We start from the raw sequence: 25523 nt of genomic DNA, 5'->3' as shown, positions 1-25523 counted from the left end.
TGTGTGCACATGGCCTAATTGTACTGACCTGGAGACTCCTAATTCAGAGTACCACACAGTGTATGCTGTGAAAACAAGTTGCAAAAAACCATGGTGGAATGGCATTTTTTTTTTTCTCTCTCCGTAATTTCACCACGCTTTCTCCCCTGCTTTTCAGTACCTTGAATTTGAAAAATCTGTAAGTAAAACACAACGTCCTTGTAAGTGGATGTGCACACATTAAGTACTTGCTGCAGAAATTTCTGCAGCCTTTTGGTATCTCTTGACAGGAAAAATTTAGCGTAAAATAAATGCGTTTTTGTCACTTTTTTTTGGTTGCAGGTTTTTCCCCACTCATTAGTATCTGTGAAATCTGCATCAAAAACGCTGAAAGAATTTACAGGCTATCAATCTTTTCTGTCAGTCTCAATCTGCCGAAATAGTGGAAAACGGATCCGCAGGCGGACTGACAAACGGGGGTCAGCGGATTGGCGGATGTACGGATCCGCCGATGTTAAAAATTTGAAGGAGCCGCGCCTGGGAAAAAAAAATTAAAAAAAATTAATACCGGCGGATGTAGTGAGCGGGCATCTGCGGTGAGCAATCCTCTCGCGGGATGTGGGTGAGAGCATGGAGATCGCGCAATGAGAGAGATTTTCATCCAGCAGCCAGACAGAATTGCGGGTTAAAACAGAAAATAGCGGATCCGGAGAGAGAAAAAACGTTGCAGGGTCCGTCCGGTCAGGTCAGCGGACGCCAAAATATGGCGGATCCGTTTTTTTCCCAAAACGGCGGATTTTGACTGGTGGTGATAAATGGATGTGTGAAACAGGCCTTACAGGTGAGCTGGGCTTAACGTACTGGTGACTGCAACGTACTGGTCACAACAGCGGCAGTTTTTCAATATTCACTCAGCAACATTCATTGCTGCTTGTTTCTGGAAAATACCTTTGGAGTCAAAACCATTACTACACCTGTAGGTAAATTCCCCAAGGGGTATAGATTCCAAAATGGGGTCATTTGAGGGGGGATTCTGCTCTTCTAGCAATTGGGGGCTCTCTGTATAGAGTCTGCAAACTGTTCTAGGAAAATCTGCGCTCCCAGAGACAAATTTTGCTCCGTTCCTCCCGAGTCCCTCTGTATGGCTAAGTAGTACTGCACAGCCACATATGGGGTATTGCCACGTTCAGTAAAAATTGTAGGACAAATTATGGTGGTTTTTAACCACTTCTTGTGTGGAAATGTAAAATCTTTGGCTAAAACAAAATTTTGGTGGTAAAAATGTAGTTGTTTTTTTTTCTTCATTGCGCAATGGTACAAAATTCTGTGACACACCTATGGTGTCAATATGATCATTGCACCCCTAGATTAATTCATTGAGAGGTGAAAAGGGGAGGTTCTGATGTTCTGGCACCTCATGACCTCTTCCAGTGGGTCATGGCACCTGCAAACCATAACAGTAAAATCTGGTGCTCCCTGCATTCTGAACTTTGCACTGAAAAATTTCCCGACTACATGTAAGGTATTGGCGCACTCGTGCAAAAATGGACCTCTGTTTGTCCTCTTGGCCCTTAAAAGTTAAAAACTTGGGGCTTAAACAATATTTTAGTGCTCAATGGTATAAAAATTTTTTGAGGCACATGTAGTGTCAATATGATCACTGCACCCCTAGATGAATTCATTGGAGAGTGTAGTCTGTAAAATGAGTTCACATATGTTTCTTTTCTGGCACCTTAGGGGTTCTGCTAATTTTGACATGGCACCCTCAAACCAGTGCAGCAAAATCTCAACTCCAATTTGGTGCCTCTTCCCTTCTGAGCTTTGCACTGTGCCTCAAAAGTAGTATTCCCCACATATAGGGTATCTGTGTACTCTGGAAAAATTACACAACAAATTGTTTGGTGCAATTTCTCCTGTTACATTTTCATAAGGGTAAAATTTGCGGCCAAAATAACATTTTTGTGGGGAAAATGTTTTTTTATTCTTTTTTACGGCTCAACGTTATAAACTTCTGTGAAGCACCTGAAGGTTCAATGTGCTCACCACACATCTAGATCAGTTCTCTGAGGGGTCGAGTTTCCAAAATGATGTCACTTGTTGGGGATTTTCACTGTTTAGGCACATCAGGGGCTCTCCAAATGCAACATGGCATCCGCTAATTGTTCAAGCAAATTTTGCATTCAAAAAGTCAAATGGCACTCCTTCACTTCAGAGCTCTGCCGTGTATCAGCATACTTAGGAGAAATTGCACAAAACATTTTTGGGTCAATTTTTTTTTTTTTTTTTTTTTTTTTCTTCCTGTTACCTTGTCAAAATAAAAAAATTTGGATGTGAAGTAAATTTTTTTTTTTTTTTTTTTGTGAAAAAAAAGTTAAATATTCATTTTTTTTTTTTTCTCTAATCCCCCTCCATGACAGCACACATCCCCATCCTAATTAGGGACAGGAAACAAGAGGTTTAAATATCCGTCCCCTTCCCTCAATCTCCAGTGTTTTCCCGTCTCTAAGGGTTGAGAAGGGTTTTTTCTTTTTGTGCTCTCCTGAGGGTGGGCCGGTGACACCCTCTTGTATGTACCTTTTAAGCTGGGCAGCCTAGGTCGATCTTCCCAGACCTTCATCCCGCACCTGCTCCTGCCTCTGACGAAATCGTATCATCCTCTGGTGCCTGTTGGCAATGCTGGATGGTGAAGAAGTGGCTGGGGGGGGGCCTCACTTAGCCCCCCAGCCTCCTAGCTCTCTCTCCCTCGCGCCTGCATGCTGGCAGTAGCTGCCGCACTCTCTGGCAGTCCTGAACATACACAGGAAGTGACGTACACCGCCAAGAGAAGGCGCAACGTCACTTCCGCCATTCTAGCGGGAAATTTGAGAATTACGAACCCGGTAAGGTGCCAGAAGACAGGAACTATCACGGAGGGGGAGAGATCTCATCCTATTGGATGAGAAGAAGCGCTGGGTCTCGGTTCCTGTATAAAAGGACCCTGACTGAAGACTCCATAAGGTAGGACTGAGGTTCTAAATGATGGATGTTCCTTCTCTTAGATATTCGTCTGCAGAGCCCAGCGCTAACCCTGGCCCAGTGAATATACCTGGTAAGGGTAAGCCCTTTGGTACAGGATCCATCCTTATGGAAATTTCCCTTCTCTTTTGTAGGGAGACAAGGATCCTGCACCAAAATCAAGGGTAAAAACTGCAATCGCAAATGCGCCATCTGCAGTAAAAAAAAACCTCCCATCCAGCTGTAAAAAAGCTTTATGTCAGCTATATGCGGAGAAAATTGTCCGGGAAGAGCATCCATCCCGATGGATGAAGTAAGAGGGATGGTGCGACAGGAGATAGTCGTCCCTTGCTACCTTCTCCCAGTCCTTTGCAGGGGGCCCCTGAGGATAGCAATGACTCAGAAGTTGAAATATCAGGTACTGAAGAATGGGCAGAAGAAGGTGAACTTACTTCGAGTCATACACAGGATAATAAATTGTTCTTTTCCTCCGAGGATATGGAGGAGCTACTGCTGGCAGTCAGGAAAACGATGGGAGTTGAAGAGGAGAAACCATCCCGCACAGTCCAAATGAGATGTTCGGTGGTCTAAAATAAAAAAACGAAGAAGGTTTTTCCTTTCCATGACAATGTCCAAAATTTAGTCCTAGATGAATGGGAATTCCCAGAAAGGAAGCTGAAAATCCCAAGTGATATGAAGGATCGCTTTCCTCTAGATGAAGACGTCTCAAAGTGCTGGACTGAAATCCCTAAAGTGGATATCCAGGTGGCTACAGTGACCAAGAAAACTACGTTTCTCTTTGAGGACTTCTCTCAACTTAAAGGGGTTGGCTGGGCTTTTCACATAATCTCAGTACATATCTGGGCTGCAGAATTATGACAATAAGTAATTTTACTTTCTGTCACTAGTTTGCATGGTTTTCTAGATATTCTGAACAGAACGTCCGGGGGGGTGTTATGGCATTGAAATGAGAACTAGTCGTAGCCTCCTACTCTACTCCAAGCATGCCCTCTATAGCAACAACCCCACCCTCCATAGCTACAGGCCCTCCCCGTCCACATGAAGAAGCCCTCAAAACACAGTAACAAATCCTCCCCCTCTAGCAGCCTTACTGCAGAGAGCAGACCACCCAGCTGCTCCTCCCCCAGACACACGCTGAACAGTGATCTATGGAAAGTGAAACTAGTGAGGAGGAGGAGGGAAAATCGTCCTGTGTTCTGGGCCACTCCATGATTACAATACATAACTCATTATCAGTAATTCCTTCCCTCACTGTCCCAGGCTGCTGGCAGCAGTGAGAACAGACTGTGTGATGGCCAGTGATGGGGGGTCTGCAGCTTCTAATCTGCACAGGGGATGGCAGTCACTGATGTAATCTGTTGTTTGACAAAGCCTCTGCTGTGTGAATGAGACAGCTCTGTGTCACTGATGTCTTCACACAGCAGCAGATTTGGTGCAGTGTATGTGTGAGCACTGTGTCTCTAATGACACAAATACTGATGGGAGCAGCCTGTCCCAGAATACAGGACAATTTTCCCTCCTCACTGGTTTCACTTTCCATAGATCACTGTTCAGCGTGTCTGGGGGAGGAGCAGCTGGGTGGTCTGCTCTCTGCAGTGAAGGCTGCTAGAGGGGGAGGATTTGTTACTGTGTGATGAGGGCTTCTTCATGTGGACTGGGAGGGCCTGTAGCTATGGAGGGTGGAGTTGTTGCTATTGTTGCTTTAGAGGGCATGTTTGGAGTAGAGTTGGAGGTTACGACTAGTTCTCATTTCAATGCCATAACACCCCCCCCCCCCCCCCTTGGATGTTCTGTTCAGAATATCTAGAAAACCGTGCAAACTAGTGACAAAGTAAATTACTTATTGTCATAATTCTGCAGCCCAGATATGTACTGAGATTATGTGAAAAGCCCGGACAACCCCTTTAAAGATCCACTTGACTACAAGTTGGACAGCTTATTGAGAAGGTCTTGGGAAGCATCAGCAACCTCCTTAAAGACAAATATCGCATCCGCCTGCATCACGAGAACCCTATTTATCTGGTTGTAACAACTGGAAGACCAAATTAGGGGTGGTACCCCTAGACAAGACGTTCTGGCCTCTTTTACCTCTCCTATAGAAAGCTGCTGGTTTCCTTGCAGACGCATCCGCTGAGTCAGTTCACATTGCTGCGAGGACATTGGAACTCCAACACCACCCAAAGGGCACTATGGTTAAAGATCTGGAGCGGAGACATCCTATCCGAGTCTAAACTATGCTCTATTCCCTTCAAAAGAGAATACGTGTTTGGTCCTTCACTGGACGAATTACTGGAGAAGGTGACCGACAAAAAGAAAATCTTCCTGAGCCAAAAACCCTCAAGAAAAGTCCACTTCAAACTCAGACCCCTCAATACAGAGGGAAAGGTGATACCGCGCGGTGGAGCTACCCGAATGGGGGTAAAGGAAGAAATATTTTTCAAAATCCCCGTTGAGATAGAAAATGACGCCAAACGAGTGTGTGTGTGTGTGGGGGGGGGGGGGCAGGATTTCGAACTACTTCTCAAGATGTCAGGAGGTAACATCAGGCCACAAAATCCTGGACTCGGTTAGAACAGGAGTAAAAATAGAATTTTCCTCCTTTCCCCTACAACAACTAGAGGTGACATCACTTCCATCTTCAAGGCTACAGAAAATTCTGTACACAGAACGCCAGCAAATGCTATCCTCTGCGGTAATATCACCGATTCCGGAAGCTGAGCAAGGCCAAGGTCATTACTCCCGGGTGTTCTATATATATATATATATATATATATAATATATATATATATATATATATGCAGAGTGGAGATTACTGGGTTATCATCAAACAAATAAGGCGGCACTCTGTAGCGCTATAGCATGCAAACATGAAATATGAGCATTGACTGGCATTACTGCACTAGAAATATGAAAAATTGGGAATGCTTAGCACATAAATTGGCCAAATCGTGTGTACTTGGCAGCCACGTTAAGACTATTCTCGTTTGCCAGGACAATCCTCTCTTAGACAGGTTACATTTTTTCACAGTTCCCCATCTATTCCCAACCCACAGAACTTTCTCATCCTACTGATATCCCAATGCTGAGGTGGCTGCTGCTGTATTTGTCCCTGTTACTGCACTCTGTACTTGCTTTGTGGCAACAGCGCTCCTCTTACTTCCACACATAGTACAGGGTGGGCAATTTATATGGATACACCTAAATAAAATGGAAATGGTTGATGATATCAACTTCCTGTTTGTGACACATTAGTATATGGGAGGGGGGAAACTTTCAAGATGGGTGGTGACCATGGCGGCCATTTTGAAGTTGGCCATTTTGGATCCAACTTTATTTTTTTCAATGGGAGAATGGTCATGTGACACATCAAACTTATTGAGAATTTCACAAGAAAAACAATGGTGTGCTTGGTTTTAACATAACTTTATTGTTTCATGAGTTATTTACAAGCTTATGACCACTTATAAAATGTGTTCAAAGTGCTGCCCATTGTGTTGGATTGTCAATGCAACCCTCTTCTCCCACTCTTGACACAATGATAGCAACACCACAGAAGAAATGCTAGCACAGGCTTCCAGTATCCGTTGTTTTAGATGCTGCACATCTTGTATCTTCACAGCATAGACAATTGGCTTGAGATGACCCTAAAAGATAAAAGTCTAAGGGGGTCAGATCAGGAGACCTTGGTGGCCATTCAACTGGCCCACGACGACCAATCCACTTTCCAGGAAACTGTTCATGTAGGAATGTTTGGACCTGACACCCATAATTGATGGTGTGGTATATGGGGTACAAAGATAGTGAGGCCATTCTTCATCAATGGAAACCTTTAATGCCACTGGATATCTGAAATTGCTACATGTGGGGCCATTCTTCATCAATGGAAACCTCAATGCTACTGGATATCTGAAATTGCTACAAGATGGTGTGTTGCCCTCTTTATGCACTGAAGATGACATGTTCCCTGAGTTTTTCCAGCAAGATGGTGCACCACCACGTTATGGGTGTCAGGTCCGAGCATTCCTACAAGGAATCTGACCCACTTAGACTAGCATTTCTTCTATCATTGTGTCAAGAGTGGGAGAAGAGGGTTGCATTGACAATCCATTACAATGGGCAGCACTTTCAACACATTTTATAAGTGGTCATAAACTTGTAAATTACTCATGAAACAATAAAGTTGCGTTAAAACCAAGCACACCATTGTTTTTCTTCTGAAATTCTCAATAAGTTTGATGTGTCACAGTATGATAGCCCCTCATTAGTCTCCACACCGCATAATGCCCCAACATACTGTATGATGCTCTCACAGCCCCTAATGCAAGTACTGCCTGTTAAAATGAAAATTTAACATCCTGTGCTCTTTTAAACCTGGATCCTGGTGAGTCTGCACTCTAAAAATCACAATGCTCAGGCATGCTCAGGGCATCACCACATTGCTTTACCCATGGCAGTACTTTGACGTCCTGTGCACCAACCTGCTTGTCTGTGGGCTGTAGCCTAGGGCAACCTGTAGAATGGAGCGGTAGGACAGGGAGACTGTCTCTCTGCTCACCACACAAGTGGAGAAAGAAGCAAATTTCTCTAAGATATATCTTTATAACATTATTTTATATATTTGCCTGTACTATTGTTTTTTTATTGTTTAAGCAACAATGAGACCTTTTCCTAGAGGTAGATCAAATTTAAGTAGATGGTTGTGTAGTATATAAGCTATAATATATGAAGAATAACTATAAAGTCTATAAATTGTAATCTTACATTTCTTTTCTTTCTCCTCAAGGCAAGTCGTTGGCTATGGAAAAAGTTAAAGCCTCACCCTTTACCCAGTGGGTCCCTGCCGTGTCCTCGTCTCGGGCACAGTTTTTCTCTCCATGGCAATAAATGTTATTTATTCGGTGGCCTTGCCAATGAGAGTGAAGACAATAATAACAATATTCCCAGGTATATTCTGATTTGATGTTTTTCAAGGCATCATTGATCATCTCTGTCCAGTGACAAGTCAGCACTATGTCCTTTTGTCGTGTTAATCTGCTGCTATTGGTAGTTTAGCCACATGCACTCATTAGAGATGGACTATCCTGTTCAATGAGTTGAAGTGTTTTGATTTCAGCAAACACAGGATTCTCCTTGCATATTCAGTATTTATAAGCATTGGGGCTCCTTCATGCAAATTGTCTCTTCAGAGAGGAAGAGGACTAGAACTCTAGTGCCACCTATTGGAAGTGGCAATCCTAAAAGTCAATGTCATCCCTTTAACGAGCCTTGTTACATGACTTGGGATAAAAGCCAAAACCAAAATCTCAATTTGCAGACACTGTTTCGGGGTACTGCCACTCGTCAGTGCAAAGTGTGAGATCTGGTTTGGCTGTGTGAGAGGCGTCTGACCGATATCCAAGAAGTATCGTTTTTGAAGAGACAATTTGCATATTTCCCAGAGGAGCATTGCGGCTTTAAGTCTCCTCATCTTGGCATGCTTAGGTATGTCACGGCTCCTTCATGGACATGTACATGTGCTTTGTATTTTCTTTTTATGATGGATTGAACACATGCACGCGCTATGTTCACTTGTTGTGTGTTTTTTTTTAATGTAAATTTTCAGCTCCGTTTTACAGTACCAGCAAAGTCTGAGATTGTAGAAATCTTATGCACACACATTGGTTTTTGTGTCCTCGGTATTTTGTGCAATACCTCTTGTTTTTGCAAAGTGCAGCATGGCACTTCTCTTCCCAAATCCCCCCCCCAACGTTTTTTTTTCACCCATAGAAAGCAATGGTTGAGTGCTAAAACGAGGCTGCTGCATTTTTTGTAGAAAAAAAAAATCAGGTACAACTTTGTGTAACACATTTTTGTGTTTTATAATGTCTTGAGGTTCATGGCAGTATAGGATTAGTACAGTTTAATTACAGTAAATTAGTGTTGTGTAAACATTGGCTGGCCAAAGTGTGAAATTGAACAATGCCTGTTGCTGACCAAAGTGTGAAAGTAAAGAGTGTGTGTGTGGTCACACTAGTGACTTGTATAGATCCAAAACTATGTTCTGGTCTTGTGCCTCCATGCCTCTCTTAAAGCAAACCTGTCAGCAGGATTGTGCACAGTAACCTACAGACACTGTCAGGTCGGCGCTCTTATACTGATTAAAATGAAACCTGGGTGATGAAATCCGTCTTGTGGTTGTTGTGTAATCTCTATTTTTCAGTTTTGAGTTAATGATATGCTCGTGCTCCAGGGCGGCCTGTGGGGGGGTTTTCATGTTGTGCTCTGCTTAGGTATTCACCAGTATGGCTTCTGACATGTCACTAATCCCTAGGGTCCTGCTATGATTAAAAATTCCTGTTCACACCTAGTCTATGTTTGGTTGTGAAGGTCAGTTTTTTTTTTTTTAAATTTGTATTCATTAGCCTTCTGACTGAGCACTCCGCCTTTTAGCCTCATGCATTTTTAATCATAGCAGTACCCTACCCCTCCATAAAGATAGATTTCAGTCCAAGAGAGGATTCACAGGTTCCCATACAAATGAAAACTTTAGTCTAATAGAGGTTTGGCAGTGTTAGGTCCTGTAAAACGAGAATAGCCTTAACGTGGCTTCCAGGTACACATGAATTGGCCAATTTATGCGCTAAGTTTTCTCAATTTTTCATATTTCTAGTACAGTAATGCGGTTCAACCTTCATATTTCATGTTTGCGGGCTATGGCGCTACAGACTGCTGCTTTATCTATTTGATTACTTAGGGATCAGTGACCTTTCATAAGCCATACAGATAAATATCTAAGCAGAGCACCACATAAATGCCGCCCCGAAGCACGAGAATCTCATTAACTGAAAACTGCAAATAAAGATTAAACAACATCCATAAAGACGGATTTAATTAACCAAGGTATCATTGTAATCAGTATAACGGCGCCAACCTGACACTGTCTGTAGGTTACTGTGCACAATCCTGCTCACAGGTTTGCTTTACTGCATCCTATTATCTCATTTGCCTAGCCAGCAGCAATATAAATAGAAAGTGATAAAAAAAAACACTGTGACAAAAAACAGTACTAATAAAAACATCAACTCGTCCTGCAGATTACAAGCCCTCACAGGACTCTGTGGGCCAAAATATGGAAAAATTATAGCTCTCACAATATGGCGATGCAAAAATTAGTTTTTGCAATAAAGTGTTTTTAGTGTGACAGCTGCCAAACATGAAAACCCGCTATAAATCTGGTATCGCTGTAATCTCACCGACCCAAAGAATAGTTGTCTAATCACTTATACCGCACGATGTAATTGCGTAAAAAATAAAACCAATTCTTCACCTGTTGTTGTTGTTGTTTTTCTTTTTTAATTCTGCCTCCCAAAGATAGCAGTAAGGCTCGGCGCTCATTTATCCTGCACTGAGCTGACAGATTACTAGTGAAAGCCTTAGGAAGGGAGGGAGTTTAATCACAAAAGGTTGAATGCTGCTGGATTGGAGGCATGAGGGGGTGGGATTTCTAAAAGGTACCCTTTTTTAATGACTTCCCACCTACCTCTTTGTCATTGGTGCTAATGTACATCATGACCTCTGGGTCCTCTCCAGCTCCTCCCAGTAATCTGGTAACCCGATCAGCGATGTGCCGAATGCTAGCCCCAGGAAGACAACACAACATTCAGCGATGCCTGTTTTTTGTGACAAATTGCCCTACGTGAATATGCTTTGACTTGTCATTGTGTTCTTGCTTTCCTGTTTGGGCTTTTGGGCTGTAGCACTTATAGGGGTATTATCAAGATTGACATTTCATCCACCAGTCTTGGTGCAAGAATTAAGAGGTGCAGTCCTCTTAATAGATTTTGTGCACACGTTGAGTATTTGAGGTTTATTTTTTTAATCTCCGTATGTGTAAGCCAAAACCAGGAGTGGGTGATAAATCCAGAATTGGTGACGTGTTTCTATTATACATTTCCTCTGATTGTTCCACTCCTGGTTTTGGCTTACAAATACTGGGGTAAAATACTGACCAAATGCTCAATGTGTGAATGTGGCCTTACTGTCAAGAACCTGAAATATATGCAAACTATGAGCTGGAGTAGCTTATAATTTGCATTACTCTCGATGTAAATTATAATGAATCCGGAGGGCAGTGGTTGTATTTGCCCTCTTGCTAAACCTAACCCACTTTTCCAAGTAAAAATAGCAGGTCTGTCAAAAAACAAGCCACAAAAGTGAGAATCTTTGCACAGATACACACAATGCACACCTTCCAGTAAGATGACTCCTCTCTGTAAAGGCTGTGGGATTTGTCAGCATGACAGAAATGAAAAATTATTATTAAAAACTTATTTTTGTCATCTGAACTGCATTGTGCTTTGTTTGCTATTATACAATACTAGCTGAAGAGCCCGGGACTGCCCGGGCATAGTAACTAACTATACCGGACTACTACCCCTAATATCCCACATCAGCCAGAGCTACCGGACTACTACCACTAATATCCCACATCATCTCGTCACAGCCGCCGGACTACTACCACTAACATCCCATATCATCCCATCAGAGCCACCGGACTACTACCCCCTAATATCCCACATCATTCCGTCAGCCAGAGCCACCGGACTACTACCCCTAATATATCACATCATCCCATCAGCCAGAGCTACCGGACTACTACCACTAATATCCCACATCATCCCGTCACAGCCGCCGGACTACTACCACTAATATCCCATATCATCCCATCAGAGCCACCGGACTACTACCCCCTAATATCCCACATCATTCCGTCAGCCAGAGCCACCGGACTACTACCACTAATATCCCACATCAGCCCGTCAGCCTGGGGTCAGAACCAGAGCGCTGAGTGGAACGGTCCTAACTTCCATACCGGGGATCCCTTTAAGAGAGGCCTGGCGTCACAACCAGAGCGCTGAGTGGTTTTGCCCTCACTTCCATACCAATGATCCCTGTAATAGAAGCCTGGGTTGAGAATCAGAGCGTTGAGGGATTTACCCTAACTTTCATACCAGAGATCCCTTTAAGAGAGGCTTGGGGTCAGAATCAGAGCGCAGAGTAGATTTGCCCTCACTTCCATATGGGGGATCCCTTTAAGAGGGGCCTGGGGTCAGAACCAGAGCGCCAAGTGGAATTGCCCTAACTTCCATACCAATGATCCCTTTAAGAGACCCTGGGGTCAGAATCAGAGCGCTGAGGGATTTGCCCTAACTTCCATACATGAGATCCCTTTAAAGAGAATCTGTCACCCCTTTTTTTTGAGATATCATATAATGATATCATTCAATTGTGTGTCACATAAGGATTCTCTTAATACTTTTGCTTCCCCCTGACCCCGCACCTTTCATGCATAAATACCTTTTTTATATCGGTTCAGATGTATGTAAACTGCCGCTGTCCGGTCCGCTGGGCGGGGCTTATTCACCTGCTCCCCCCTCCCTGTCTTGCTCTACGCATTTCTTCTTGTGTAGAGCAAGACAGGGAGGGGGGGAGCAGTTGAATAAGCCCCGCCCAGCGGACCGGACAGCGGCAGTTTACATACATCTGAACCGATATAAAAAAGGTATTTATGCATGAAAGGTGCGGGGTCAGGGGGAAGCAAAAGTACTAAGAGAATCCTTATGTGATACACAATTGAATGATATCATTATATGATATCTCCAAAAAATTGGTGACAGATTCTCTTTAAGGGAGGATGGGTATATGGGCACAGGAGGGGGGATTCATTTCTGTCATGTGCTCTGTGCTCCTTTCTGGGGGGCAGACAATGGATGGGAGCTTATGTTCTCGGGGATGCTAGATTTCTCCCACCCGGTCAGTGTCTGCTGAGGTGTTGTGGAGTGGGAAAACTGTTACTCATAGCAACCAACCACAGCTCTGCTTCTTTTAAACAGCTTTGGTGAAATGAAAGATGCTTCGTGATTGATTGGTGTGATATATAATATAATTTTTTTTTTTTGCATAAGGCTACTAAAAAAACAGAATGCAAACAAATGTCATGGGGGTGATGTACTTTACATTTAGTAACTGTAGATTCTGCAAATGCAAAGTCAATCTTCAAAAACTTGAATTATGTAGAGTCTAATGTAAATTATTTAGTTTAATCTGTGTTCATTTTCTTCTTCACATGTAAGGTATCTAAATGACTTCTATGAGCTTGAGTTGCGCCAAGGAAGTGGAGTTGTGGGCTGGAGTATACCTCAAACCAAAGGTTCCCCTCCTACAGCACGGGAGTCCCATTCAGCAGTAATATACAGCAAGAAAGATCGTGGTAAATCAAAGCTGTATATATTTGGAGGAATGTCTGGAAGTCGGCTCTGTGACCTTTGGGAACTAGATATTGGTGAGATATCTGCAGATTTGTACAGAGAGCTGTCAATCACCCTGTCTGGTACAGGAGAAGCAGCACTCGGGCTTTCTGTATGATTTTTGGTAGCAGCTAAACAGCTTTTTACATGAAAATATAGAATGAAACCGTAGACCACAGTATGTCCTGAGCATCCACCATATAGCGTGGCTCACAAGACACGACATATTCGCTCTAATGAATCATAGAATCGTAGAGTTGGAAGGGACCTCCTGGGCCATCTGGTCCAACCTCCTGCTCAAGGCAGGATTCGCTAAATTATCCCAGTCAGATGTCTGTCCAGCCTCTGAAGACTTCCATTGAAGGAGAACTCACCACTTCTCGTGGCAGCTTGTTCCACTCATTGATCACTCTGTCAAAAAGTTTTTTCTAATATCTAATCTGTGTCTCCTCCCATTCAGTTTCCTCCCATTGCTTCTAGTCTTTCCTTGTGCAAATGAGAATAAAGATGATCCTTCTACAATGTGACAGCCCTTTGGATATTTGTAGACAGCAATTAAGTCTCCTCTCAGTCTTCTCTTTTGCAAACTAAACATTCCCAAATCCTGCAACCTTTCCTCATAAGACAGGGTTTGCAGACCGGTCACCATTCTGGTCACTCTTTTCTGAACTTTCTCCAGTTTGTTGATGTCTTTTTTAAAATGTGGTGCCCAAAACTAGACACAATATTTCAGATGAGGTCTGACCAAAGAGGAGTAGAGGGAAATAATGACTTCACGTGATCTAGACTGTATGCTTCTGTTAATACATCCTAGAATTGCATTTGCCTTTTTTGCTGCTGCATCACACTGTTGACTCATATTCAGTCTGTGATCTATTAGTATACCCAAGTCTTTTTCACATGTGCTGTTGCTTAGCCCTATTCCTCCCATTCTGTATATGCTCGTTGTTAATTTCGAATTCCTGACTCCTTTGGCCCACTGGCTCCTGTGTAACCAACCTCACTCCAAATAAAAGCCTATAATACAGTGATACATATAGAGATTCTTACTTCCTCAGAATTGAATGCCTTTTTGATCTTTTTAGCCCGATTTGCCATCTACCCTGCTGATATAGGCAGAAATTTTCACAAAACTAAATAAGCAGCTTTTGTCTACCTCTGAAAGCCGTGCAGAACCATAGTGAGGCAATGGAAGAGATGTTTCAAAACTGGCTCAGAAGAAAATTAGATAGCTGGTCATGGTATGACATCAAATTTCACTTGTCAGCTTTCAGAGGCTAAAGCGTTTAAAGGGAACTTGTCAGCAGGTGTGGCCGATATAAGATACGGCCACCACCTTTCAGGGCTTATCTTCAGCATTCTATAATGTTGTACATAAGCCCCCATCCAATCTGCAAGAGAAAAAATATAACTTTTATTACTCACCTGCGGAGCGGTCCAGTCCGATGGGTGTTGCTGGTCTTGGTCCTGCGCCTCCCATCTTGCGATGCCGCCCTCCTGCTTGCCTAATGTGGATGACACGTACCTGCATCATCCATACAGGCTCCCCGGCATCACGCTCCTGCGCCGGCGTACTTATCTGGTCTGCTGAGGACACAGCAAATTCCTGCAGTTTGCAGGCGCTGGGTCTCTCTGACCTTTCCTGGTGCCTGTGCACTGCAGTACTTTGCTTTTCCCTCAAGAGGACAGATAAGTATGCCTGCGCAGGAACGCGATGCCGGGGAGCCTGTGTGGATGATGCAGGGTCGCGTCATCCACAAGAAGCAAGCAGGAGGGCGGCATCGCAAGAAGATGAGAGGCGCCGGACCAGGACCAGCGACACCCCTAGGACTAGACCGCCCCGCAGGTGAGTATGCTAAAATTTATTTTTCTTCTCTTACAGGTCGAATCGGGGGCTTATATACTGCATTATAGAATCCTGTAGATAAGCCCTGAAAGGTGGTGACCTTAACTCGTATCGGCCAAACCTGAAGACATGTTCCCTTTTAAGTATTGATTTTAAATTTGAGTCCTACTTAACCCCCCCCAAATTGAAAGGGGGTTGGTAATCTAGTGCCTATTATTCAAGTAGCAAGAGGCACAACTGACATGGCTTTGATAGCCTCTTGCCAAGTGTTGTGCACGTCCTTTTCTTATAAGGAGAGGTGCACAAAACCTGACAAGTGGCTGTCGAAACCATGTCAGGAGACCACCAATACTTGAGATGAGGTCAGAGTATTGTGGAGACAGTCGACTTCTTTGTGTAGGATATTGACATCTTCTAGAAAACCTTCTTTAAGATGAAGCGTTGACAGCACCATTTGTCCCATTTTTGGTAGTGAGGCACCTTTCAGGACACAGTTTCATATGCCATTGTCTGCTTTGACTTTACAATTTGTGATCTTTTCATAGTTAATGTTTTTCTATGCTTCCTGTAGAATCTATGACATGGAGTAGTCCAGAGACCAAAGGAGTATTCCCTTTACCCAGAAGTCTTCATACCGCCAATGTTATAGGAAATAGGTAAGATCAGCCTTCTATATAGACTTAGTGGTCATCTTCAGTCACTTTGTAAACAGCAGCAAAAGAAACTAAATGCACAACTACATGTATTTGTAAGTTAAGGCAGTGGTCCACTTTCCATTATCTCCTTTTTATTTTAGCATGGTCCCGTGATATTGAGATCTTCACATGATATCCCACTATTGGGGCCTACAGAGATTGGTTGTAATCTGGAGGGAGACCCACGACAAAGTGTTCAGTTCCTTCCCATATAATTTGTTTGCCTTGACGTTATGTGAGCGATGATGATGATTTTTTTTTTTTTGTTTCCTTACAGAATGTATGTTTTTGGTGGCTGGATCCCACTGACATTAGACAATGTTAGCCCTCAAGAGAGCCAGTGGAAATGCACCAACTCCTTTTTCTTTTTGGATTTGGGTATGTAATATTTATTTGGTAACACAACTTGTAATTCAAAAGACAAAAAAACTGACTGGCACATCCAAACTAATGTGAATAGGTGCATACCAAGAGGAGCTACCCCCATATACACTATAAAAAGAATGGTTGCACTCTATCCTGCTAAGGCATGTCAATGTGGAATACATGTAATTAGAATTGCAATACAGCTTTAGAATTATAGAAAAAATATGAGACTCTTAGCATAAAATTTGGCCAAATATTATCTGCCCACCAGCCAACGTCAAGGCGGCCTCAAATCTGATGGGTACCTACACTGTATGAATACCTCTAAGGCTGATGTCTGAATTCCTGGTGAATGTGGACACCTCTGTCAGCAATGCCTGCATTTATGGGTAAGTAGGGACCTGATATAATTTAAATCACCACCTGGTGGACGGCGGAGTGCTCGGTCAGTAAGCTAACGTACAAAAGTAAAAAAAAACTGAGTGCAACCATTCTTTGTATATTGTATATGGGGGTAGCTCCTCTTGGTATGCACCTATTCACATTAGTTTGGATGTGCCAGTCAGTTTTTTGTCTTTTGTATGTTAGCTTACTGACCGAGCACTCCGCCCTCCACCAGGTGGTGATTTTAATTATAGCAGGTCCTTACTTACTCATAAATGCAGGCATTGCTGACAGAGGTGTCCACATTCACCGAGGAATTCAGACATCAGCCTTAGAGAGGTATTCACACAGTGTAGCTACCCATCAGATTTGAGGCCTCCTTGACGTTGGCTGGTGGGCAGATAATATTTGGCCAAATTTTATGCTAAGAGTCTCATATATTTTTTCTATAATTCTAAAGCTGTATTGCAATTCTAATTACATGTATTCCACATTGACATGCCTTGGCATGATAGAGTGCAACCATTCTTTGTATACAACTTGTAATTCAGACCTGTATTTTATATGATCTGTATGCTTTTCTATGCGGGCTGGTTGGTAGTGTGCATATATACATAATGACTGACACTTTTTTTTTTTTTTTTTTTCCCTGATCTCATCTAGACTCCATGGAATGGACATCTTTAATGTCAGACACCACAGAAGATAGGAAGGATTGGCCATGGCCTAGAGCCGGGCACTGTGCAGTCACAATTGGGAAACGATTATATATCTGGAGTGGAAGGGATGGTTACAAGAAGGCATGGAACTGCCAAGTTTGTTGCAAAGACCTTTGGTACATTGACACAGGTAGTTGCAATGCCATTACTGTTGTTGCGCTTTTTTTTAAATAAATTCTATGCACTATTTATTCACAATAAGAATTCTCTTGTGCTAAAGTGGTTCTCCAAGCATGCAATGTTGTTGTTGTTGTGTTTTTTTTTTTTTTTATAAGATTTTCAAGTTTTGGTAAATGAATCAGCAGATCATAGATGTGTGAGGATATTGGTTGGCTGAATAAAGAAGTGTAAGATTCGTGATATCCTGTGTCAGATGCTTTGTACATACCCTAGGATTTCACATAAAACTAATCTCAAATAGTAATTTGTCTACTGACGGACAGAGGAAAAAAATGTGTTTGGCACCACTGAGACCATTTTTCCCCTGTGTGTTCTATCCTTGGTATCACTGATAGATATGCCATTTATAGTCTGTAGGTCTGAGACATGTCCCTTTTTTTTTTTTTCTTTAATTTACAGCTCAAACTTGCCCATTAACATCTGTGTCTATAAGCAAAACGGTCAGCACGTGATGCCGTCTGTGGGTCATCAAAGTGCTGTTCTTTCTTTTATTTTTAAGTTTTTCTATTTTTTTTTTAATTTTTTTTTGCCTATTAGAAAAACTGATAGTAAAAATGGACTTGCGAGGTCAATTATATTTCATCGGTCATACCCCAGTCCTTGGATAGGAAGATCTCCAGCTTCAGAATGTCTGAGATGCCATACATTGGATGCAAACTTAAGACACATGTTATGGAGTTGCCCAATTGGCCAATTACGGTATTCATTCCCTTCTGGCAAGAGGTTACTTCCTTTTTGTCCTCCCTGATCTGTATGCCCATTGTTTTTGATCTACTAATTTGCTTATTTGGTGTATTGGAGGAAGAGATATGGGAACATTATGTTAAAATATTTTTACAGGAAATTTTTTTTTTTTTTTTTTTTTTGCAAGGAAGTCACCAGCTTTGGTTCTTGCCTTACTTTTATGGGTTTGGATTGAACTAGTTAATTCAGTAATACCATTTGCACGCACCGTAAACTATTATAGAGATTGTCCTAAGAAATTCTTCAGAGTTTGGGATTTTTGGAATTTATCCCCCTGACAGTTTCAATACGCGGACAGAATATGTATACCAGTATAATTGAAATTCTAACTTGGTATAATTAGTTACGCAACTGATGTAACGGTAAAGGCCCCGTCTCACATAGCGAGATCGCTGAAGCGCCATAGATTTTGTGACGCAATAGCGACCTCGCCAGCGATCTCGCTACATACGTGCGCTCGGCATCGCTGGTGCTGATCACTGGTGAAGCTGTCTGTTTGACAGCTCACCAGCGATCCTGACAAGTTGATATCGTTGTCGGGATCGCTGGTGAGTCGCTATGTGTGACGGGGCCCTAAGGCTCTAGTTTATCTTAACTTTATTTTTAAAATATAAATTTGATATGTGTGCTTCTGAATATGACACGAATACTTGTGTTGTTTCTACGAATTATAAATTGTAAATGAGAAATAATCACAAACTGAGCCATCTTTGTCAATAATATATGTTTTCTTGATATACAAGATCTTGTATTTGGGAATCTGTAACAACACTTTTTTTTCGGATTCTCTGTAATATGATATACTTGCTAAATGACGGGTATTAATAAAATGGATCAAAAGTTTTGCCAATTCCCCCCCCCCCCCCCCCCCTGCAAATAAATGTAAGTCATAACAAAATTTTATTATCACTATCATGAAGGACAATATGTCACGAAAAAATCAATCTCAAAATCACTGGGATCTGTTGAAGCATTGCAGAGTTATTGCCACATATAAACACTGGTCAGAATTGTAAAATTTAGCCTGGTCATTAAGGTGAAAATGGGCTTGTGGGTTAAAGTGACAGTGGTCATCACCTCATGGAGTTCATGAATCTTTTCTTCTGTTTCAGAGAAGCCTCCTCCGCCTTCACAGGTGCAGCTGGTATTGGCCACCACAAATTCTTTTCATGTGAAATGGAATGAGATACCAACTGTTGAAGGATATCTTCTACAACTGAGTCCAGAATCGCCAGCTTCAACTGGTGCTGGAAAGCCTGCCCCCCTCAGTGAGATCTCTGCTCTGAGTTCTACCATCACATCCACAGCACGTGCGGGTCCACTGCACTCACAGAGCGGGCTTGTGTGCCCGCAGCGGTTTGAGGAAAGTAAGTTCAAATCTTCAAAATGACATGGTATTTTTATTTATTTTACTCATTTATATAGCGCCATTAATTCCACAGCGCTTTACAGACATTATTCGCAATGTCCCCATTGGGGCTCACAATCTAGAATCCCTATCAGTATGTCTTTGGAATGTGGGCGGAAACCAGAGAACCCAGAGAAAACCCACGCAAACGGGGAGAACATAAAAACACCTTGCAGATGTTGTCCTTGGCGGGATTTGAACCCAGGACCCCAGAACTGCAAGGCTGCAGTGCATCCCACCAAGGACAACATCTGCAAGGTGTTTTTATGTTCTCCCCGTTTGCGTGGGTTTTCTCCGGGTTCTCTGGTTTCCTCCCACATTCCAAAGACATACTGATAGGGAATTTTAGATTGTGAGCCCCATCGGGGACAGTGCCAATAATGTCTGTAAAGCGCTGTGGAACTAATGGCGCTATATAATTGAGTAAAATAAATATATATCCTGATTACTGGCTGGTGCTCTGACATGTATGTCCAGATTACTGGCTGGTGCTCTGACATGTATGCCCTGATTACTGGCTGGTACTCTGACACGTATACCCTGATTACTGGCTGGTTCTGTGACACGTATACCCGGGTTACTGGCTGGTGCTCTGCATGCATTGGGTTGCTTTGTTCAGACTTGTGTGTAGTATGCCAGCAGTAAAATAACTAAGCATGACATTTCTGTGACTTCTATGTTCTGCAAATTGAAGAGGCGTGGTATCACAAGCCCCAATCTCTAAGACTATGTGCACACGCTGCAGATTCACCAGCGGATTTTTCCGTGCGGATCCGCAGGTAAAGTGACCTGTGGTTTTCCTGCGGATTGGCCAGTGGTTTTCCCCTGCGGTTTGACACCTGGACAATGGAATAGGTGTCAAACAGCAGCGGAATCCGCAGAAAGAATTGCCATGTCAATTCTTTCTGCGGATTTAAAGCCGCAGCTTTTCCACAGTGAAAAAAACGCAGCATGTGCACTGCGGATTGTAAATCCCATAAACTTACATGGTACTGTACACTGTCTGCGGAACTGCTGCAGATCCGCAGAGGCCAAATCTGCTGCGGATCCGCAGCAGAATCCACAACGTGTGCACATAGCCTTAGGGTATGTGCACACGTAGTGAAAGGTGCTGCGGATTTTTCTGTGCGGATTTGGAAAAATCTGCAGGTAAATCCGCAGGTCAAAAGACCTGCGGATTAGCCTGCGGTTTAGCCCTGCGGTTTGACACCTGGAGAATGGAGCAGGTGTGAAACCGCTGCGGATTCCGCACAAAGAATTGACATGCTGCGGATTTGAACCCGCATCAAATCGGTGCGGAAAATCCGCAGCATGTGCACAGCGTTCTTCATTTTTTTTCATTTTACCATTGAAAACAATGGTACTGTACAACGCAGCTAAATCTGCTGCGGTTCCGCACAGCCAAAAACGCTGCGGATCCGCAGCAGAATCCACAACGTGTGCACATGGCCTAATACCTGGAACACCTTCCAACATAGGATGACCAACACTGGAATTTTGGATTGAATAGGCTGCAATGTTTCTTAATGAGGTTACCCAATAAATAACTGACATGGATAAATATCAATCAAACCTCAATAAATCGTTAAAATGTTTCATAGTTTGGTTAATCACCAAGTCCAGCCACCATAGGTGGGCGATATAACCTCCCTTCAACAAACATTGTGATTAAATAAAATTAGGGGAGGTAGGGCGGGCACTGATCTTCGACTCCTTCTTTCTTCAGACTGGCAGAGAAGACCATCAGCACCTGTTAATTATCAGCAACACTCCATCTTGCCGATTTTTCACTGTCCAATCAGAAATCTCTGTAAGAAAAGACATCTGTCCTGGTACCAAGAACTAAACTTGGTACATGCTGGTAATCTGCCCAGTTCCCAGCATAGACAAGTAAAGTAAAACGTCTCATATTAAAATTAAACCAGTAGCCATTATGAATAGAACATAAATAATAGAAGAAAAGAGAATAGTGTGAATAACAGATGGCCAATAAAATACAGGCCTAACGGGGCTGTGATACCATGTGCCCCCTTGGTCTGAATGCCCTGATGAGGCCCCACCTTGACAATTGGAGATGAGCAAATTTATTTGTGTGTAATTGAATTGTCCTCTGCTTTTGCAAAAAAAAATTGTGTTCTCCAGCATATATCCTTCTCCTTCGCCTCATTGGGAGACATAGGTACTGTGGGTGTATACTACTACCACCTGGAGGCTGACACTAAGTGAAAGAAAAAGAGGTTGGCTCCTCCTCCGCCGTATACACCCTCGCCCAGATTGCGGGCGGAATCCAGTTTTTTGCTTAGTGTCTGTTGGAGGCACACGTCTGTCTGTTTCCAGACTTTTTCTTTTTTTTCCCCTCTATGAAGATGAGACAGGGGCGACGGACCCTATTGAAAGGGTCCGATCTCCCCAAACCAACAACGGATGAGCACGTGCGAGTGTCGCCTCCATGTATCCTCTTCCGCGACTTGGGACATAATGCCGGACTTAGCCCTGACCACCCTAAGGTATTGAAACCCTAGGCTGTACAGAGGCACAAGTGTAGTCCGTGCGGCCCCCACTGCTCCACGAATGCTAGACTGCGGTGCTGCAAGGCGGCGGACGATCCCTCTCCTCACCCCTTGACGGGTAAGACTGAGCTAGGGCGCCTGCACCGTCCTTCATGTGCCCCCCCTCCCCTCTACCTGAGCTGAAGCATCACAGAGGAGGGTGGCCTGGGAGGGCTCCTGCAGCGGCGTTCCACAGGCCTGGAGCCCTTGGCCTCTTTTTTGGGGGCAGAGCGGCAGCGTCCGCTACAGAATAAGCGCTTCCTGGCGTGTGGCGGTCACCTTTTTCCCAGCCTTGACCTCCGTGGCCTGGTGGGACCGCCAACCCCCCCGCGAGCGGACTCTGAAAATCCAGCCCGTGGCTTCGGCCGTCGCTAGGCCGCGGGTGGGAGTTCCGCCCTCCTTCATTGCGTCACGTCCGGCGGGCCTGCCCCCGTGGCCTGGACGGCGCCGAAGAAATTTAGCCCTCGGCTTCAGGCCGACGCTAGGCCGCAGGGGGAGGTACCTCCTTTTTTTTTTCTGCCGATGGCCTGCCCGCAGTTGTGGCGCGCACCTGTTTGAATCGGAGCAACGCTCTGCCCTTCCAGAATGCAGGGGACACAGGACTGGGGTAAGTGCAAACCCCCCCGAGAGACCATGCTAGGTGAATACGAAGAGTGCTGTCCCCCAGCGGTCTGAAGCGCTGATGCCTGGCAGATACAGGATACAGCATGTCCGGAAAAGCTAAGACGCACACGTTTCTGTAAGTTGCATGCATCTCCTGTCGGTCCGCCTTTCCGCAGGCGCAGACCAAGCGATTATGTGAAGCCTGCGAGTCCGAACACGGCCAGTAGCCCTCCCCTGCGACCGAGCCCAGTGTACCAAGTCCCCCGGAATGGGCACTATATGGCGTCACTTACAAGAGCAATAGAGTCCCTTCGTGCCCCAGATAGGGGCAGGGATAGTGGCTCGCCTGTCTTAGAGGGGTCCTCTACCTCACAGGAGCCTCTGGCCTGCAGGGGCCGCTCTCACTCCAGGCAGACACGGTGGAAACGAACCCACACGGCGTCTCCCGGTCCATCCGGTGCCTCGGCATCCGTGAGTTCTGCTTCTCGCTCTCCTTCACCAGCAGTCAATAGCGAGCAAGGCTCAGACTACGACTCGGACGAACCCCTTGACCTAGATACGCCGGGGTGTCGGGTAAAAGTTGACAGCCTCATTGAAGCAGTCAACCAGACTCTGGGGATTGAGGATGATTCCACCTTGGCCTCAGGTCACAAGGTGTCATTTAAGTGAGTCAAGCACCCCATAGAGTATTTTGCACTCACCCAGAGTTTGAGGACATAGTGCAGTGACACAGGGAACGGCCGGACAGGCACTTATCAGGCCAGAAGGCACTCGAGGTGATATATCCGTTTGCCCCGGATCTCCGTAAAAAATGGACGGAATCCCCAACAGTGGATCCACCTGTGTCACGCTTCGCTTCTAAAACCCTGCTATCCGTACCTAGTGGGTCTTCTATTAAGGACCCCACTGATCTTTTCATAGAGAGCTTGGCTCGCTCAGTGTTTGAGGCGTCAGGATCAGCACTCTCTCCCTTGTTCGCGGCAACGTGGGTAGCCAAGGCCATGGTTTCTTGGTGAGAATCATTGAACAGAGCCTTGCAAGATATGGACCTACCAGCAGAAGTGTCAGAGATCGCAAATCAGATTGCTATGGCTGGGGACTACTTAATCAATGCATCTTTAGATGCGGCCAACTGCGCGGCACTCGCTGCCGCAAATGCAATTTCCATTAGGAGAGCTCTCCGGTTAAGGACATGGCGGGCCGATTCAGTGTCGAAGAAGTCCTTGACTTCCCTACCATATCAGTGCGGCCGCCTATTCGGAGAGAGGATAGCTCAGCTCATCTCTGACTCCACAGGAGGAAAAAGTGGTTTTCTCCCTCAACAAATGGTCAAACCGCTGTTTCGTCACCAGTTTCAGGCACGGTTTCGGGCCTTTCACAACCCCGGGTGGACTACTGCAGCCAATTCCGCCGCTTCAGGTCGCTCCAACCAGGATAGGGATCGACAGGTCTCATATAGAGCCAACCCGTTGAGGAGGATGCGTAATCACTAGCCCAGGTTAAGGGGACCCAGGTCCCAAAGATCTTCAGCCAAATGACTCGAGGCATTTTCCAGGTGACACCAGCAAGGTTGGTGGCCGCCTACTCTGGTTTCGCCATGTCTGGCTCACCGTCTCACACGACACGTGGGTAAGAGCTGGTGCCCTCAGGGTACAAGATAGAATTTGTCAGGTACCCCACAAAGGCGGTTTTTTTCTTTCCCATCGGACCCTGGGAATAGGGTGGATGCTCGGGCAAAAGCTTTACTAGGGGCCATCAAATTGCTTCAGCTCAACGGAGTCATTATTCACGTACCGGAAAACGAGAAGGCTCAAGGCTTCTATTCCAATCCCCAAAAAGGATGGGACTGTCAGGCCCGTTTTGGACCTAAAGTTCCTGAACAAATTTATCAGGATCAGACCTTTCCGGATGGAGTCTCTCCGTTCAATCATATCGGCCATGGGGCAGGGAGAATATTTGGCCTCTCGATATCCAGGACGCCTACCTACATATCCCCATTTTACCTCTGCATCAAAGATTTATACGTTTCACCATCAACGGTCTACATTTCCAGTTCGCAGCGCTGCCGTTCAGGCTAGCCACCGCCCCCAGAGTGTTCACAAAGGTCATGGCAGTTGTCATGGCCATCCTGCACTCCCGGGGCTTAGTCGTCTTGCCTTACTTAGGCGACCTCTTGGTCAAGGGCCCTTCAATTTGGGCATGCAAGGAAAATGTCAGCATCACGCTAGATACGCTTTCCCGCTTAGGGTGGTTGGTCAACTTGAAAAAATCATCCCTTGTGCTTGCTCAGAGGATTTCCTTTTTAGGGATGATCTTCGACACCTTACAAGGGTTGGTAATTCTCCCTCAAGACAAGGCACTAGCGCTCTGGCAGGGAGTCCGGACTCTTCGCCAACCAGTCCCTCATACCATCCGGTTCGGGATGAGGATTCTAGGGAAGATGGTGGCAGCAATAGAAGCGATCCCGTTCGCCCAGTTCCATCTTCGCCCCCTGCAACACGCCCTCTTGTCATCCTGGGATAAGAACCCTTTCACGCTCTTATCACCGGTGCCGGATGTCCTCGCAAGTCAGACAGTCACTTGAATGGTGGACAATCAGGTCCTCCCTTCCCCCAGACCATTGGTTAGTGGTCACAACCGACGCCAGCCTGCTCGGCTGGGGAGCTGTTTGTCGCCACCACACGACCCAGGGACGGTGGTCGCCACAGGAGGCACGCCTCCTGATCAACTTGTTGGAGATATAAGCGAT

At 44.6% G+C, this 25523-nt stretch overlaps 1 protein-coding gene across 7 annotated transcripts in view; it reads left to right on the top strand.

Annotated features, from left to right (window-relative positions):
- The window catches only part of HCFC2 (host cell factor C2), a 128788-nt gene that overhangs the window by 31639 nt on the left and 71626 nt on the right, over positions 1-25523 (top strand). For 6 of the 7 annotated variants that reach the window (XM_073575139.1, XM_073575141.1, XM_073575142.1 and 3 more), the window contains exons 3-8: positions 7778-7938; positions 13107-13315; positions 15698-15782; positions 16099-16199; positions 17235-17420; positions 19327-19581. In XM_073575139.1, the coding sequence (XP_073431240.1) occupies positions 7778-7938; positions 13107-13315; positions 15698-15782; positions 16099-16199; positions 17235-17420; positions 19327-19581 (997 nt within the window). The remainder of the gene's footprint in view (positions 1-7777; positions 7939-13106; positions 13316-15697; positions 15783-16098; positions 16200-17234; positions 17421-19326; positions 19582-25523) is intronic. The other variant, XM_073575140.1, reaches the window with a different exon arrangement.

The sequence above is a fragment of the Dendrobates tinctorius genome, unplaced genomic scaffold (genome assembly GCF_039654945.1).
Source record: "Dendrobates tinctorius isolate UK_male_01 unplaced genomic scaffold, ASM3965494v1 ptg000043l, whole genome shotgun sequence".
NCBI lineage: Eukaryota > Metazoa > Chordata > Amphibia > Anura > Dendrobatidae > Dendrobates > Dendrobates tinctorius.
Note: the sequence above shows the minus strand (reverse complement) of the source record. Positions and strands in the feature narration are given on the sequence as shown.